This window comes from Abramis brama (genome assembly GCF_963993115.1).
Source record: "Abramis brama genome assembly, chromosome: 17".
Lineage (NCBI taxonomy): Eukaryota > Metazoa > Chordata > Actinopteri > Cypriniformes > Leuciscidae > Abramis > Abramis brama.
Window position 1 is genome coordinate 10837364 of NC_139979.1, and position 14878 is coordinate 10852241.

At 35.4% G+C, this 14878-nt stretch overlaps 1 protein-coding gene across 1 annotated transcript; it reads left to right on the forward strand.

Moving 5' to 3' along the window:
- The first annotated feature begins 404 nt into the window (after positions 1-404).
- On the forward strand, positions 405-13538 carry eva1ba (eva-1 homolog Ba (C. elegans)). Its single transcript, XM_084088371.1, has 4 exons — positions 405-864; positions 10694-10797; positions 12251-12343; positions 12459-13538. Exons 3-4 carry the CDS (start codon positions 12277-12279, stop codon positions 12893-12895), a joined length of 504 nt encoding a protein of 167 aa, XP_083944497.1. The 5' UTR covers positions 405-864; positions 10694-10797; positions 12251-12276; the 3' UTR covers positions 12896-13538.
- The last annotated feature ends 1340 nt before the right edge of the window (positions 13539-14878 follow it).

The following is a 14878-nucleotide window of genomic DNA, read 5'->3' on the forward strand; positions in this document are numbered from 1 at the left end:
ATGCAACTTTGCTGAATAAAACTATTAATTCCTATTCATTCAATTCTACTGACTTTTGAATGTATTCAAAATGTAGTGGATGTATTATAAATGTTATCTTAGACAGGCCTTTAGTCATTTTTGTGTTTTGCTACATACCACAGCTATATATAAATCCAAGAATTTGAAACTTTATAACTTTTGTTAAGATTCGCTAAGTTTAGATTTGTTGTTATGTGTTTTAAGTGACAGTGAACTTTTTTGAAAACAGTAGATTCAAGTGTTGTTCTGTACTGTGAACTGCTTTCAATTATGATTAGCTTGTAGCTTGGCAAGCTACAATTTCAAAGTAGCTTCCCCAAAACTGAAGCAAACACTCCCCTCTCAAAGGCTCTTTTATTCTTCTGTTCTGTCATGTTTTATTCAGTGCGGAAAATCTTAGTTAATTGGTCTAAAGTTGGCTTTTCATGGCTGTTTCCTTAACAACAGGGGAAAGACCCTTTCTCCCTCCTTTTTTTTCTTCCCCAAACCCTGCCCATTTAAGGCTGGACCTCTTTTTTTTCCCTTTTCCTCCCTCTCCCTCTCCCTCTCCCTCTCCCACTCTCTTTCCATGTCTTTCTCTCTTCTGCGTGTGAGGACTGTGTGACAGCTTTTCCTGCTGCTCGTAGTGAACGGCTGAAAGGGAGTGAACACACGGCAGCTTGTAATGCGAACTAACCAGAGGCAAACGTATGTACTACTGAGCGGTCATTGGACGGGGCTGTAAAGACTCTTCTCAGTTTGGCCTGTGTAACGTATTGATGCCATCAGCTCTGGATTAAACTTCCCAAGAAGTCTGATGCAGTGTGTGATGCTGTAGGAGAACAACTTTGAGATTTTTGTGTGGTGAGTTTCTGACCTTTCAGCATGCCATATTTAGTGATATTAGTTGGTTCAACTTTAGTAAACCTGTTGCACTGTATGTAAAGAGATGAGAAATTGTTCTCTGATGTTCTTCACTGCAAAGACAAAAAACAAAAACAAAACATTTTTGTCTTGTTTTTCAGCAAAAAAATATGTAAACATCCTTAAAACAAGTTATATTTACTCTAAGACTATTTTAAGTCAAATTAAGTTTATTTTTGTATTGTTGTTCTTGTTTTAAGCATAAACCTCACTTTATTGTAAGATTAAAATAAAAAAAATGTTTTGTTTTTTTTGCATTGATGTTTTATATTTATATTTTTAGACTTTTTCCTCTGAAAAACAAAACGAGGATACTACATTTTACAACTATTTATAACTAAATTTGCATATTATTTATTTGTTTGTTTGTTTGTTTCTTTATTTTACACGAACATTTGTATGAATGTGATGCTGATTGTTGTAAATAGAACTCCGGCACGTGTCACATCTGTATGAATTTATTGACTCATATTCTCATGAATCATGTCCTGGAAGGTTATGATTTATGAAATCCTCCAATCCGAGATGTCGTCTGTGCAGATGGAAGTTATTTTAGATAATTTTGCACCCATCAAGAGTGTTTGGTGTGTCTATGTATGTTTCCCTGCAGGAGAGTTCAAGTCCTGGACAGAAGCATCCTTAATTGAGTTACGTTAGGGCTAGAGCTGCAGCTGTAAATTGGTTAATGTTTTATCGATATCAAAATAAACACCCAGGCTCATTGTGTGCTTATCTGCGGGAAGGTCAATAATAATGTAACGTGACCAGGCAGTTGAGCTGAGGGCTTCATGCATGGCCGATGTATTTCTTCAAACAAAAAGAGGTTTCCTGTACAAGAGCCAAGTGAGTTGTTAAAAGCCCCTGTGTTTGCATGCCACACCTTTTTAGTAATAAAATTAATCTTAGATATACCTTTGACATGAAAATCTATACAAAGTTTCGCACCTTTGAACAGCTGATTGTTAAAGTCTTTGTTTGTTTTGGCAATGTTAGTTTGATTTATATCCAGATAAAGAGATGTGCCTAACTCGCAGCTGCTTTTTGTTTAGAGATGGCTGACTTGAGTTCAAATCCATTCAACCCTGCTCTGAGCATCTGCTCTCCTCTGCAAACTCTCTCTACTGCTGTTCAGTGAGCCACCTTATCTTCTTGAGTTAACGGTCTATAGATTTGGAGGGAGATCAGAGGTCAATTCCTGATCTAACTTCATTTCTGTCATGACAACTCTCATGACATGAGTGTTTGTCATGGTAATGGGTATGACAATGTTGATATATTTGGTCTTGGTGGAATAGATCTGCAATGCTGCTTCTGCTGAGCAAGTACAGGACTTGCTACTGCCAATACAAGACACACTGCTGTGAGCATGTAAGACATGCTGCTGCCCAATATAGCATACATAAATTACCCATAGCAGATCTATACAGGTGGAGCTGGGGAAGGTGTAGGGTTTCTGAAAGTGCGCTGCACTGCTAAGGCAAATGCAAACCAAGTATTTAAAAGTTTAGCACATAAGCTCATTGGCTACTGATACAGCAGAAACCAATCAGCTGTTTTAATACATAACTTTGTATTTGTAAGTCCTGTTGTGTCCGCATTTCCGAGGTGGAAAGATAGGCTAACACACATATAAACAAAATATAGTGCTAATTCTGAGTAATCATAGAAAGCATTATAAACATGTCATAAAAGTGGTTCCTATGACTTTTGACATTATTATATTATATTATATTATATTATATTATATTATATTATATTATATTATATTATATTATATTATATTATATTATATTATATTATATTATATTATATTATATTATATTATATTATAGCATTGCATTGCATTGCAAGTCTTCTTAAGACTTCTTAAGACTTTTCCTCTCACAAGCTTTGTAAGGGGAACATACCAAAATGTACTATCACATCACATTATATTATTATATCACTAAATATCTTCACTTCCACTCTTAAATCAAATATGGCACTGAGAGATTGTTTTGTGATTTGATGACAATGTCATTTGGCTACAATCGTCAATGGAATCCACATGCATTTATGTAGTCTTAGTTGGTCTCGGGAGCTCTGAAATGGATACAATTTCATATATATAAAGAAATTCTACACACTTAGCCCTCAAATGTGTCAGCTCTGATCTAAAGACAGAATATGGGAGGATTTGGGCTCTGCTATGCCTTTTCTGATTTTGATTGATTTAGTGGAATATTTACAGTGAAACTCCTTTTGCTCTGAGGGTTTGAAATGTTTAATGACTATGTCAGTATGTGCTTTTAAACACCTCCCAAACATTCTTTCTCTCCCCCATCTCTGTTTTTATGAGCTTGTTGATTTTGATTGAGAGAATAAATCCCCAAATCCAAATAATACAGCAAACCCCAGACAATATAGCACAAAATCTCATCTGAGTGGTATGCATTCGTTCACTTAATGCCATTGGCTTGATTTACAAAAAAGCTGAGCGTGTCAATCTCATTTTATGGAGCAATAATACAGTTAAAGGGAGTTAGTAAAGCCATTGAAATGAGACTGAACATGGGTGTGTACAAAGTTTAACATCATTCATTCTCTGTAGGCTCTTCTATTTGGCATTAATCAAAGCTTTTATTAGATATAAATCCTAACCTGAGTACTTGTGCTAAATGCTTTGATACATCTCTATGGGCAGGATGGGGTTAACAATGCCCACCCACCCATGGGAAAGATGGACCACATGTTTTGCGTTGTACAGTAATCAGAGGGCCTGCGTAATGGATCCAGGATGTTTCTAGGGATCTGCAAAGGCCTTCAGGCTCAGATCGATCTGCAGATGAGATCATTGCTCTATTTGTGGAGCTTTGGAACTGGGATCACCTGAGGGTTAGTCGGCCCATCACCCACACACTCTCTGTGCTTTCAAACTGAACCCAAACAAGCAGAAACAAGGCTGCAGATGCACGTGATTAATTAAATCCAAATAACTCCCACTCTCATTTTCATAATAGGTCTCCTTAGGGCTTTAAATCTAAAACAAGTCTTAACTTTAGGGTTTAATGAATGGGTAGAGATTGTGTTGTGTTCTCACACAGTACATTCCCATATTGAGTGTTTTGACCCTGTTGACCCTAGAGGTGGATAGAGGCCAAAGATTAGGGCATGTGAAAAGTGTTTTTCTACTCTGCATTTGCATAGAAAACTATTGAGGATCTTTGGCTCCATTGACACACACACACATCTGGTCCACATTAACACCCAAGAGCACAGCCCTCATCCACAAAACCCCCACTGACAACACAGGCTGGCAAATACTCCCTCTGTTATATTAAAAACATTGAATGGTACCAAACACCCAACATGAAAATAATTTGTCGAAGGGACTTGTAACTTTTAGCTGCATTATTGAAGTTTTGGACTGCATCCCAATTAATATACTGTGTTTACAGTACAGTACAGTACTACAGTAATAGTAATAGTAATGCACCTCTTGATGGAAATAACATCACAACATTTAGGTGCATCAGTTTATTGGTCAAGATCATTTACTGACAATGCAAGAGTCCAGCACTCTGTAAAGTCTATCCAGCACATTCCAAAGACTTTCAATGAATTTAAGGTCTGGACTCAGAGGTGCCAATTCATGTGTGAAAATGATTCTTCATGCTCCCTCCCAACCATTCTTTCACAGTTTGAGCCTGATGAATCTTGACATTGTCATCCTGGAATATGGCCATGATGTGTCTTCCTACATGGTTGTTTAAGAAATTAAAAGCTCCACACTCCATCACTTAGGGTTAGAAGAACTGTTGTCAAATATAAAACATGCTAGAAAAAGATTTTCAGGATTCTTTGATGAATATAAAGTAAAAAAAACAGCATTTATTTGAAATAGAAATCTTTTGTAGCATTATCAAACTGTTGGTTTTGTGTCCTTGATGAAAGGAGTATTAATATCTTTTTTTTTTAATCTTTTGATCCCACATTTTTTAACAGTATTGTATTATATATGGCTATTGATGTGACTGGAGTGTGCATATTTTTTTAACACATTTATCAGAAGAACTATTAGTTTAGAGGGGTAAAATGAGGATTTTTAATGAGGAAAAAATGACCAATATATAGTGAGGTTTATGCACTTGAGGAAATTCAACATAGGAGCGCGTGTGGTGTTCGTTTAGTCTCCTCTTTCTCGGCTGGCATGCGTCTTTAGGGTCAACTCCATATTTGATGCGGGGGTCAAGAATCTGATGGCAACCACATGTCTGACTTGGCTCCAAATTAAATATCCCCTTCAGTAAGAGCTACTGGCAGGAAACACAGTCCAAATGAGTTACACAGTTTAATCTGCTAGATTCTCTGTCAAGAGACACAGAAAGAAAGACACTCTACACTGTTTTGGAAATGTGATGGTGAGATCCAGGGCTGTAAAGGAGCTCAAGCTATTTCACATAGTGAATGCTTTTACCATACCACCCTCCTGAGCAGTTTAACAGGCCACACAGCCGGTAGAAATGTGTCCAAGTTTACTGGTTGGACTTGGACAGTTACCCTCACCTCACCTGGAAGTTACATTGAGCTGCTACCTTTGATTTGTTGAGACAATTCTGGACATGGTTGGTGTTCAGGTGAATCTGGCTGATGGGAGAAAATGAGACCCGAGGGGCTATGCTAACTGAGAGACTGAACAGTCAGCATTTATACAATGCTTTTGGATGGTTGTTTATGGAAAAATTCAAGATTATGAGGACGTTGGGGTTGTAGCGTTCTTCCAAACGCAAAAATGATGATAAAAGCAATGTTTCAAAGTTTCAAATGTACTTTCAGGGACACATTAGACCCCCCTCATTCCTTTTTCCAACATAACTGTTTATGGGATAAGAGGAAAACATTTTCTTTCTTCTTTTTTAAGGTACTTTTCATTTTAAAAGCATAAACACTCCTCGAAGCAACACCAGTCAAGATAAAGTCGTTTTCTACTGAGGCTGACAGCATAAAATAGTCATTAAGAGTATTTTGTATATTGAGATTGCGTCCTCTAGGCTGTCCACAGTTTGGGAATAGTTTAGCGAGACAAAGAAATACAATTAAATTTAGATTTAAAGTTCTGTATCAGTCACCAAGCCCTTTGCCAAGAAGACCACAAGTGGTTCAATCACTATGCCAGGAAATTCCAGTGGCTGAAAGAACATTTCTAAGTATCAAAAATATCCATCTGCTTGTTTTGGCTGGTGGTGTGTCATATAAACGAAAAGGCTGCACTGGCTGCTCGAGCTATGTTTTTCTTTTGATATTGGAGGATTCAATTATAGCCTTTAATGTCATGGAGTAAATTCCGTTCATGCTTCGTGATGATATTTTTGAGTACTTTACAATGAAGGAGTCGTTCAAGTCAGGTTGTTTATGACTGATGTTTCCCAGATGGTCAAGATTGAAGCTTCTGATTCAATGATTAGCAGAATCGCTCCACAGGTTTTTGTCTTGTCACTTTGTCCCCCACAAATCATCCACTTACACTCTTTATTTAGACAGACAACTTAATGTGAAAAAAAGGAAGAAATCAGGGGGTGTTGTTTACGTATTTGCACTAGGTCACAATTTTTCCTGTCGGATGGAGACAGATCCAGGGGAAGGAAATGCTATTGTGGTCTTCTTATTGTGGAAAAGGCAAGAATTATCACCAGCTATGACAGTGTCTGGACTTCCTCCGTCTTTCCCATTCCTTTAAACAAACAATGTCTAGTTTAAAATGAGAATTTCTGGACGTTTCCCAGGATTTGTGATAGGCTGTGTTTGTATTGGCATTCATTTGCACTTTCTTTATTAAATCAACTAGTGCTAAAAATTTGTTTCTAATCATATTAATGCATCTCTCTCTCAAAATTATACTGTATATGATCTGTGTGCTTTTCCAAACTGCACAGCAAGTTTAAGTCTGAGAAATGGACTTTAGTCCGGGTAGACTCTTTTTACATGAATTAGAATTAAAGGGGCCATGACATTTTTATATATCATTTTAATGTTCCTTTAGGTTCATGTATACAAAGCCCCTAAAAGGGACAAATATGGAATGTGAGGAAAAAATATTTTTCAAAGCTTTTGCGTTCTCTCGCAAAACTTTTGAGTTCCCCCTAGAAATTCTGCGTTCTCTCGCAAAGCGCTCTCTCGCAAACACAATTGTGTTCTCTCACAAAACTTCGGACAAACACTTAATGTTTAATGTCCTGCTGGCAGTGTTTCAGACAGCTCCATACGTGAACAATGGAGCGGGTCATAGAGTTTTATTTTGAACTTGGACTTAAAGAAATACGGTCACAGCTTAGTTAAAGGAGTTCAGTAAAAATGTCAATACATTCACAGATTGGAAAATAATTGAGTTGGGCCAACTTGATTTTGGAAAATTTCAATTCTAAATATTAATTATTGAATTGGGCCAACTTAATTTTGAACAATTTAAATTGAGTTGTGCCAACTTCATTTTGAACAATTTAAATTCTAAATATTAATTATTGAGTTGGGCCAACTTAATTTTGGAAATTTAAATTCTAAATATTAATTACTGAGTTGGGCCAACTTAATTTCGAACAATTTAAATTGAGTTGGGTCAACTTGAACAGTTTAAATTCAAAATATTAATTATTGAGTTGGGCCAACTTAATTTTGAACAATTTAATTGAGTTGGGCCAACTTAATTTTGAACAGTTTAAATTCAAAATATTAATTATTGAGTTGGGCCAACTTAATTTTGAACAGTTTAATTGAGTTGGGCCAACTTAATTTTGAACAGTTTAAATTCAAAATATTAATTATTGAGTTGGGCCAACTTAATATTGAACAATTTAAATTCTAAATATTAATTATTGAGTTGGGCTAACTTAATTTTGAACAGTTTAAATTCACAATATTAATTATTGAGTTGGACCAACTTAATTTAGAACAATTTAAATATTGGACAACTTAATTTTGAACAATTTAAATTGAGTTGTGCCAACTTAATTTTGAACAGTTTAAATTCAAAATATTAATTATTGAGTTGGGCCAACTTAATTTTGAACAGTTTAAATTCAAAATATTAATTATTGAGTTGGGCCAACTTAATTTTGAACAATTTAAATTGAGTTGGGCCAACTTAATTTTGAACAGTTTAAATTCAAAATATTAATTATTGAGTTGGGCCAACTTAATTTAGAACAATTTAAATTGAGTTGGGCCAACTTAATTTTGAACAGTTTAAATTCAAAATATTAATTATTGAGTTGGGCCAACTTAATTTTGAACAATTTAAATTCTAAATAATAATTATTGAGTTGGACCAACTTAATTTTGAACAGTTTAAATTCAAAATATTAATTATTGAGTTGGACCAACTTTAAATTGAGTTGGGCCAACTTAATTTTGAACAGTTTAAATTCAAAATATTAATTACTGAGTTGGGCCAACTTAATTTAGAACAATTTAAATTGAGTTGGGCCAACTTAATTTTGAACAGTTTAAATTCAAAATATTAATTACTGAGTTGGGCCAACTTAATTTAGAACAATTTAAATTGAGTTGGGCCAACTTAATTTTGAACAGTTTAAATTCAAAATATAAATTTTTGAGTTGGGCCAACTTAATTTCGAACAATTTAAATTGAGTTGTGCCAACTTAATTTTGAACAATTTAAATTCTAAATATTAATTATTGAGTTGGGCCAACTTAATTTTGAACAGTTTAAATTCAAAATATTAATTATTGAATTGGGCCAACTTAATGTAGAACAATTTAAATTGAGTTGGGCCAACTTAATTTTGAACAGTTTAAATTCAAAATATGAATTATTGAGTTGGGCCAACTTAATATTGAACAATTTAAATTCTAAATATTAATTATTGAGTTGGGCCAACTTAATTTTGAACAGTTTAAATTCACAATATTAATTATTGAGTTGGGCCAACTTAATTTTGAACAGTTTAAATTGAGTTGGGCCAACTTAATTTTGAACAGTTTAAATTCAAAATATTAATTATTGAGTTGGGCCAACTTAATTTTGAACAATTTAAATTGAGTTGGGCCAACTTAATTTTGAACAGTTTAAATTCAAAATATTAATTATTGAGTTGGGTCAACTTAATTTTGAACAATTTAAATTGAGTTGTGCCAACTTAATTTTGAACAATTTAAATTCAAAATACTAATTATTGAGTTGGGCCAACTTAATTTAGAACAATTTTAATTGAGTTGCGCCAACTTAATTTCGAACAATTTAAATTGAGTTGGGTCAACTTAATTTTGGAAATTTTTAATTCTAAATATTAATTATTGAGTTGGGCCAACTTAATTTTGAACAATTTAAATTGAGTTGGGTCAACTTAAAGGGTCTCTGTGTAGGTTTTTACTTAAAAAAATCTTTAAGATAGAGTTTTCATTTGTACATGTATGAGCCAACCATGATGTAATAAAAAGAATGACACCTTGACTGTCCCACGGTTGCCTCTATCAGCCTGTAGGCTCAATTGTGTGTGGAGTCGTCGGGCCCGAATCAGCGCAAAAATTCACAAAATGTGACGTCATGCGCGTTCTCGTCTACTTGGGCTTACATCCGTACAGCACGGCAGCCATTATTAGTAAGCAGCGGCAATCGGTAGTGTTTTCAAATGGTGTTTTCTTACCTCAAACATTATGCTGGTGAATCTCGATGAGCCGTCAGTGGTTGCTGCGGCAACCCTGGTTGATGTGGTCGTACAAGCGTGTGCGCACCGAACGAGCATGAGACTGGCTGCAGTTCCTCTAACGGCCACTGGTGTCAGTAACTGTTAGAAATTTCAGAACCTACGCAATGCTCCTTTAATTTTGAACAATTTAAATTCAAAATATTAATTATTGAGTTGGGCCAACTTAATTTAATTGAGTTTAAATTCAGAAGACTTGAGTAATGATGTTGAAAAATCAGCATTGCCATTACAGGAATAATGAATTTTTTATCAAATAGCCTTGGTGATGTGCATAAGATACATCTTACCAACAACAAACTTTTGAACTGTTGTTTCTCATGGTACAATAGTCAATGCAACGTCTGCTTAGGAGCAGAACATGAGGTCAGAGAAAGAAAACCGATGGTGTTGGAGTGACAGGATTGCAGGGCAAGAGGCCTGAAAATAATATCCTCCTTAGGGGAAAACAAAATACAAACAAAACAACACGGCAGGTTAATGGGTGTTTAGATAGAAACATCACGTCTCCAGCAGCCATTAGATTCCACGTAGACACGACTGCAGGCGAAGGGTAACATTTCTATACTGTATTTCTACATCATTACCCTTATGGTGTTTATGCCACCCAGGCAATATAATACTTATGCAAATACTTTTTTTTATATATTTATACAGTTGTATATGCAATCCTTAATGTGTACATCTGTACACGTCTTCTGCTTACTCCATCTAGATGTATATTTCTTTAATTTTTTTACCTTAATTCTACATGTTAAGAGCTTTCAAGAGTCAGCAAGATCCAAATCGGTACTTGCTTCTGTTCAGGCAGTTCACACTGTGATTTATTTTTCTAACTCAATTCACTAATGACTCATTCATCATGTGGATGCCCATCTCAGACATGATTTATTGCATTTTCTTTGGTGAAATGTGAATCTGTTTTAGGCTGTTCGATCTCAAGCTGACTTCCTGTGTGCACAGTGCAATCTTTCGCTTGTCATTTGCTTGCGCTGCAAATCCTCAGTGATTTTAGATGTGATTTGGTCTGACATCCGTGTGTGTGTGTGTTTTTTTTTGTCATTGTATAGACGAAGGCCCAAGATATACAGAGGACACGGGCAGAACCAGAGTGAGAAGCTTTATCCATCTGAAACAACAGTGCACCATGAGGAGGAACTGACTGCTTTATATGGTATAGTAAATCTTAGTGCATTTCTTTGTAGGCTAGTTCTATGTTTTTTTTTCTTCTTTTTTTTCTTTTTTGCTTTGTAGTGCTTTAATTAGCTTTGCTTCTTTGGTTTTGTTTTGTCTTTTCTTTTTCAACAACTGTAAAAGGTATGCTTATCAAAATCTAAACAACTATTTATTAATTCCGCAATAATCAAAATTTTATTAATGTTTTAGAATTACTATTGTACTAAAGAAGTTCACTCAGTATCTTCTTAAGGCCAAGCTGTTAAAGTTATGATAATGGGTAATATCTTAGTTATACAAGTGCATTTGAATCTCTGAGTGAGCATACTCAAACAACATGTGTACAGCAATGATGTGAACAATAGTGAAAGAGAAAAGCCAAAGTCAGCAGGAAGTTCTGTATGATTGTAGTGGATCGGATTTTTTCCTTTAAAAAAAAGGAGCTGGGGGGTGGACACAGGAAGTGTGGTAAGATCCGGCAGGCACACATGACCCCAGGTCTTCATGTTTTCTGTGGCGCCTGCTATGCAGTGTGGATTGAACCAGGATCAGAACTGTCATAGGGAGGATATATTTGTTTGGGGTTGTAAATATAACCTCTTTAAACTCTTGCCCTCATACTGTATGTGAGGGTGTGGCAGCATTTGTTGACCACTGGAAATATGAGTCTTCCTTAGAAGTTCACAGTTAGAAGGGAAAAGAGTCAGAGAGGAAATACACTACGGACACATACACTACAGGAAAGGAAATGGCTGTAGATGCACGTCATTAGGGAAGAGAATTGTATCATGTCCTTTATTCAGATACAAAAGAGTCTGACTACTGGCTACACTCCATTTAATGGAGAACAGATATGGGCCCTACTTGCTGCTGGCAATTCTGTCCTTTTGACCTCACAAAAGGGGCTCACATGGATTGTAGACTTGTTCAGTATATTTTTACTGAATATATATATATATATATATATATATATATATATATATATATATATATATATATATATATATATATATATATATATTGTGTGTCATAGTGCCAGAGAATTGTAGTACCTATGAGATTAAATAAAATGCTCAGTATGATTATTCAGATACCTTTCTTTTCTTTTTTTTGGAACACAGAAGCTTGACATTTGGCCTAGTTTTTGTTTGGTCTATTCTATTTGAGTTTTGTATTCTGAAATGTAAATTTTTTTAAAACTTACTGCAATTTTATAATATGAATATTTACAGCTAATTTTACCTGTAAAAAAATCAGAACAAAAAAACAAACCTGTTTGAAAAGAATATAAAATACAGCATAATTATTATTATTTTTCTCATCTCAGAAAACAGACAGTCAGAAAACACCCTGAATACATTAGCAGTGCCCAAGCAAGCACATTTTAGCATGTGCTAAAACAAGCACTGCTCATGTTTAACAATATTATTTTCCCTGTTTTTATCCGGTAGGTTTGGAAACACAGGACAAAGCCAGGATGAATGTGAAAAGGAAGGAGATGGATTTCTTGAGCAACACTATTGCTGCTTATGCTCACATTAAAGGTCAGTGCTTTTTCCATTTTTAATATTTTTAACATGCAACTCAGGTTTAAAGAACAGCAAACTAATATGGAGATGTTCCAATTACTAAACCTGACTTGTTTCCCTCTCTATCCAGCAAATCCAGAGAGTTTCGGCCTTTACTTCGTCATCGGCGTCTGTTTTGGCCTGGTGCTCACTCTCTGCCTCCTGGTCATCCGGATTTCATGCAAGCCTCGTGCCACTACGGCACCCTCCACACCGGAGAAAAAACAGCTGAAAGACTACAGTGAGGAGGAAGAGGAAGACGAGGAGAGCGATGATGATGATGAGGAGGAAGATGCAGGAGGCCTGGAGTCGTCGGTCCAGCACAGCACCACAGAGATCCCCATGAGCAACCACCTCATCACGCCGGATGGGACTCTGAGCAGGAACGTGTTCACCTCAGCCGAGGAGCTGGAGCGGGCACAGCGATTGGAGGAAAGGGAGAGGATCATCAGGGAAATCTGGAGAAATGGACAGCCGGATATCCTGGGAACAGGCACGGGCACTATTGGAAGAGTGCACTACTATTAATGCTCCCTGGACATAAACTCAAGCCATTTGACTGCTTGAGTGCAGTACTTTTAAAGACTGTTAATGGATGGTGTTTCCATTATATATTTTTTATATGTTGGACTGATGTTATTGTAATCCTACAGACCATGGGTACAGCTGTTTTGTATGCAACATTTGGACTGGGAAAGTTGCTATCAGTCCCCAAGTCATGGTGCTTATTGAAAAGTCATTCCGACGTTATTGTCTTTATCGTCTGAGTTGATGTTTAAAAGAATATTTGTGAATTGTAGGTGATAATTAGAAGCTCACAGAAAGCAAATGCACTTTTGCACTATGCCATTTTTTTCTGCTATTTTTTGTCATTTAAAAAAAAAAAAAAAAACATGTAAGTCACATCAAGCCTTAACTCAAAGATTATAAAGCCACATATAGCTAAAGAATGCACAGATATTAAAATTCAACATCGACAAGATAATTATTTTCATGATTTATACTATTTTGTCTAAATAAAAAATAAATAAAACATTGTTTTAAATGCTATTGTTTTAAATGCTACAAAGTGAAATGGGCATCAAAACATTATAATGTACAATATGAAAATAGAATATTTACTTTGATATTTGCCAAATATTACATTAAAGGTACTCTAACTTTTTTGTTCAAAATGAACTACATCTAAATAATGAGTCAAAACTACATCAATCCTTCCTCCAAAGTGTGTTTCTGACTTATGGTAAGCCTTTTATATGCGTTCATATTTTAGACCTGTAGGTATGGTTTTCACAGGAAATTGTGTACATGTACTGTACATCACTCACCTGTGCTCCTCATATCTGTAAATAGGTAAAAGTTGCTCTGGGTACTTTGACGCATGTATGTTGTTGAAGTGGCATAGGTTAGCTGTCACAATGAGCGAGAAAGGTTGACATGGACACGCTAAATCTTGAATCTCTGGAGAATAACCTGTTTTTAAAAAAATGCGAAAAAAGAGAACGCGACAGAGCTTGTAATAAAACGAGAATCAACATCGGCTTGACTTTCGGAGATGGAGAGAACTGAAGGATTTGAAATGTAAAAGCGATGTGGAGATGATGGCGTTTTTATTACTAAACAGGTAAGGTATTTTATTGAACAGGTAAATAACAATATTTCAATATTTGAGCTGGAATTTATTCTCAATAAAGTCTATTAAGTGTCAATTAATGGATATAGCTTCAGTAACATCTTCAGCTCAGCTTGAGATCCTGTCAAATGGTATAATTGCACACCTGATTATTCAGATCTTCATATGTAATTACAATAAATTTCAGGGCTGTTTTGGCATTACCATCAGTCATCTACAAATGTCATAAAAAAGTGCTAACTAGGCCAAAATCAATGTTTTATTATGGTTTCTTTCACGTTCAAGTTATATATTTGCTCACCAAGTGGCTGTTATTGTATTATTGTTTAATTTCCACTTCCAGTTCATTTTGATTTAAATATTGAGCTTTACATGCATCAAAATCAAAACCCAAACAATTAAACCAAAGCGTGACAATAACTCTTGAGTGCTTACGAAGACCCGGATGCTATAATATTTCTAATGAAACAACTTCTGTTATTGTTTACATTTATGAAGTACATTCTGATATAAAGATGTTATAAAAATATTTAAACCTGTGAACTGCTAATATGACAATTAATATGTATAGAACCCATATAAGGACAAGCCCCCAAAAAAGGAAAGACTGTGAGTATATCTTGATTGACGTTACTATGTCATCACAGCAATTGTACCTACAAACCTTTCAAACATACAATATTTCTATTTGGAATTAAGTCTGTCTGTCATTAAAAAAAATAGTCCATTCCCAATGATTCGTCAGACTATGAAGATCTAATGTATTCCACATGGTTTCCAGATGCTGTTTTCTGCCTGAAGGGACACTAAACCAGCCTCAGGGCTCAGGCTCATGCTAATTCTCCACGAAGGGAAATGGACTTTCAGATTCTGTTAGT

Excerpts from the sequence above, each read along its gene's own strand:
- eva1ba (XM_084088371.1), top strand. The coding sequence starts at position 12,277 with ATGAATGTGAAAAGGAAGGAGATGGATTTCTTGAGCAACACTATTGCT. Across the intron at positions 12,344-12,458 it reads TGCTTATGCTCACATTAAAG|CAAATCCAGAGAGTTTCGGC; the intron begins GTCAGTGCTTTT and ends CTCTCTATCCAG.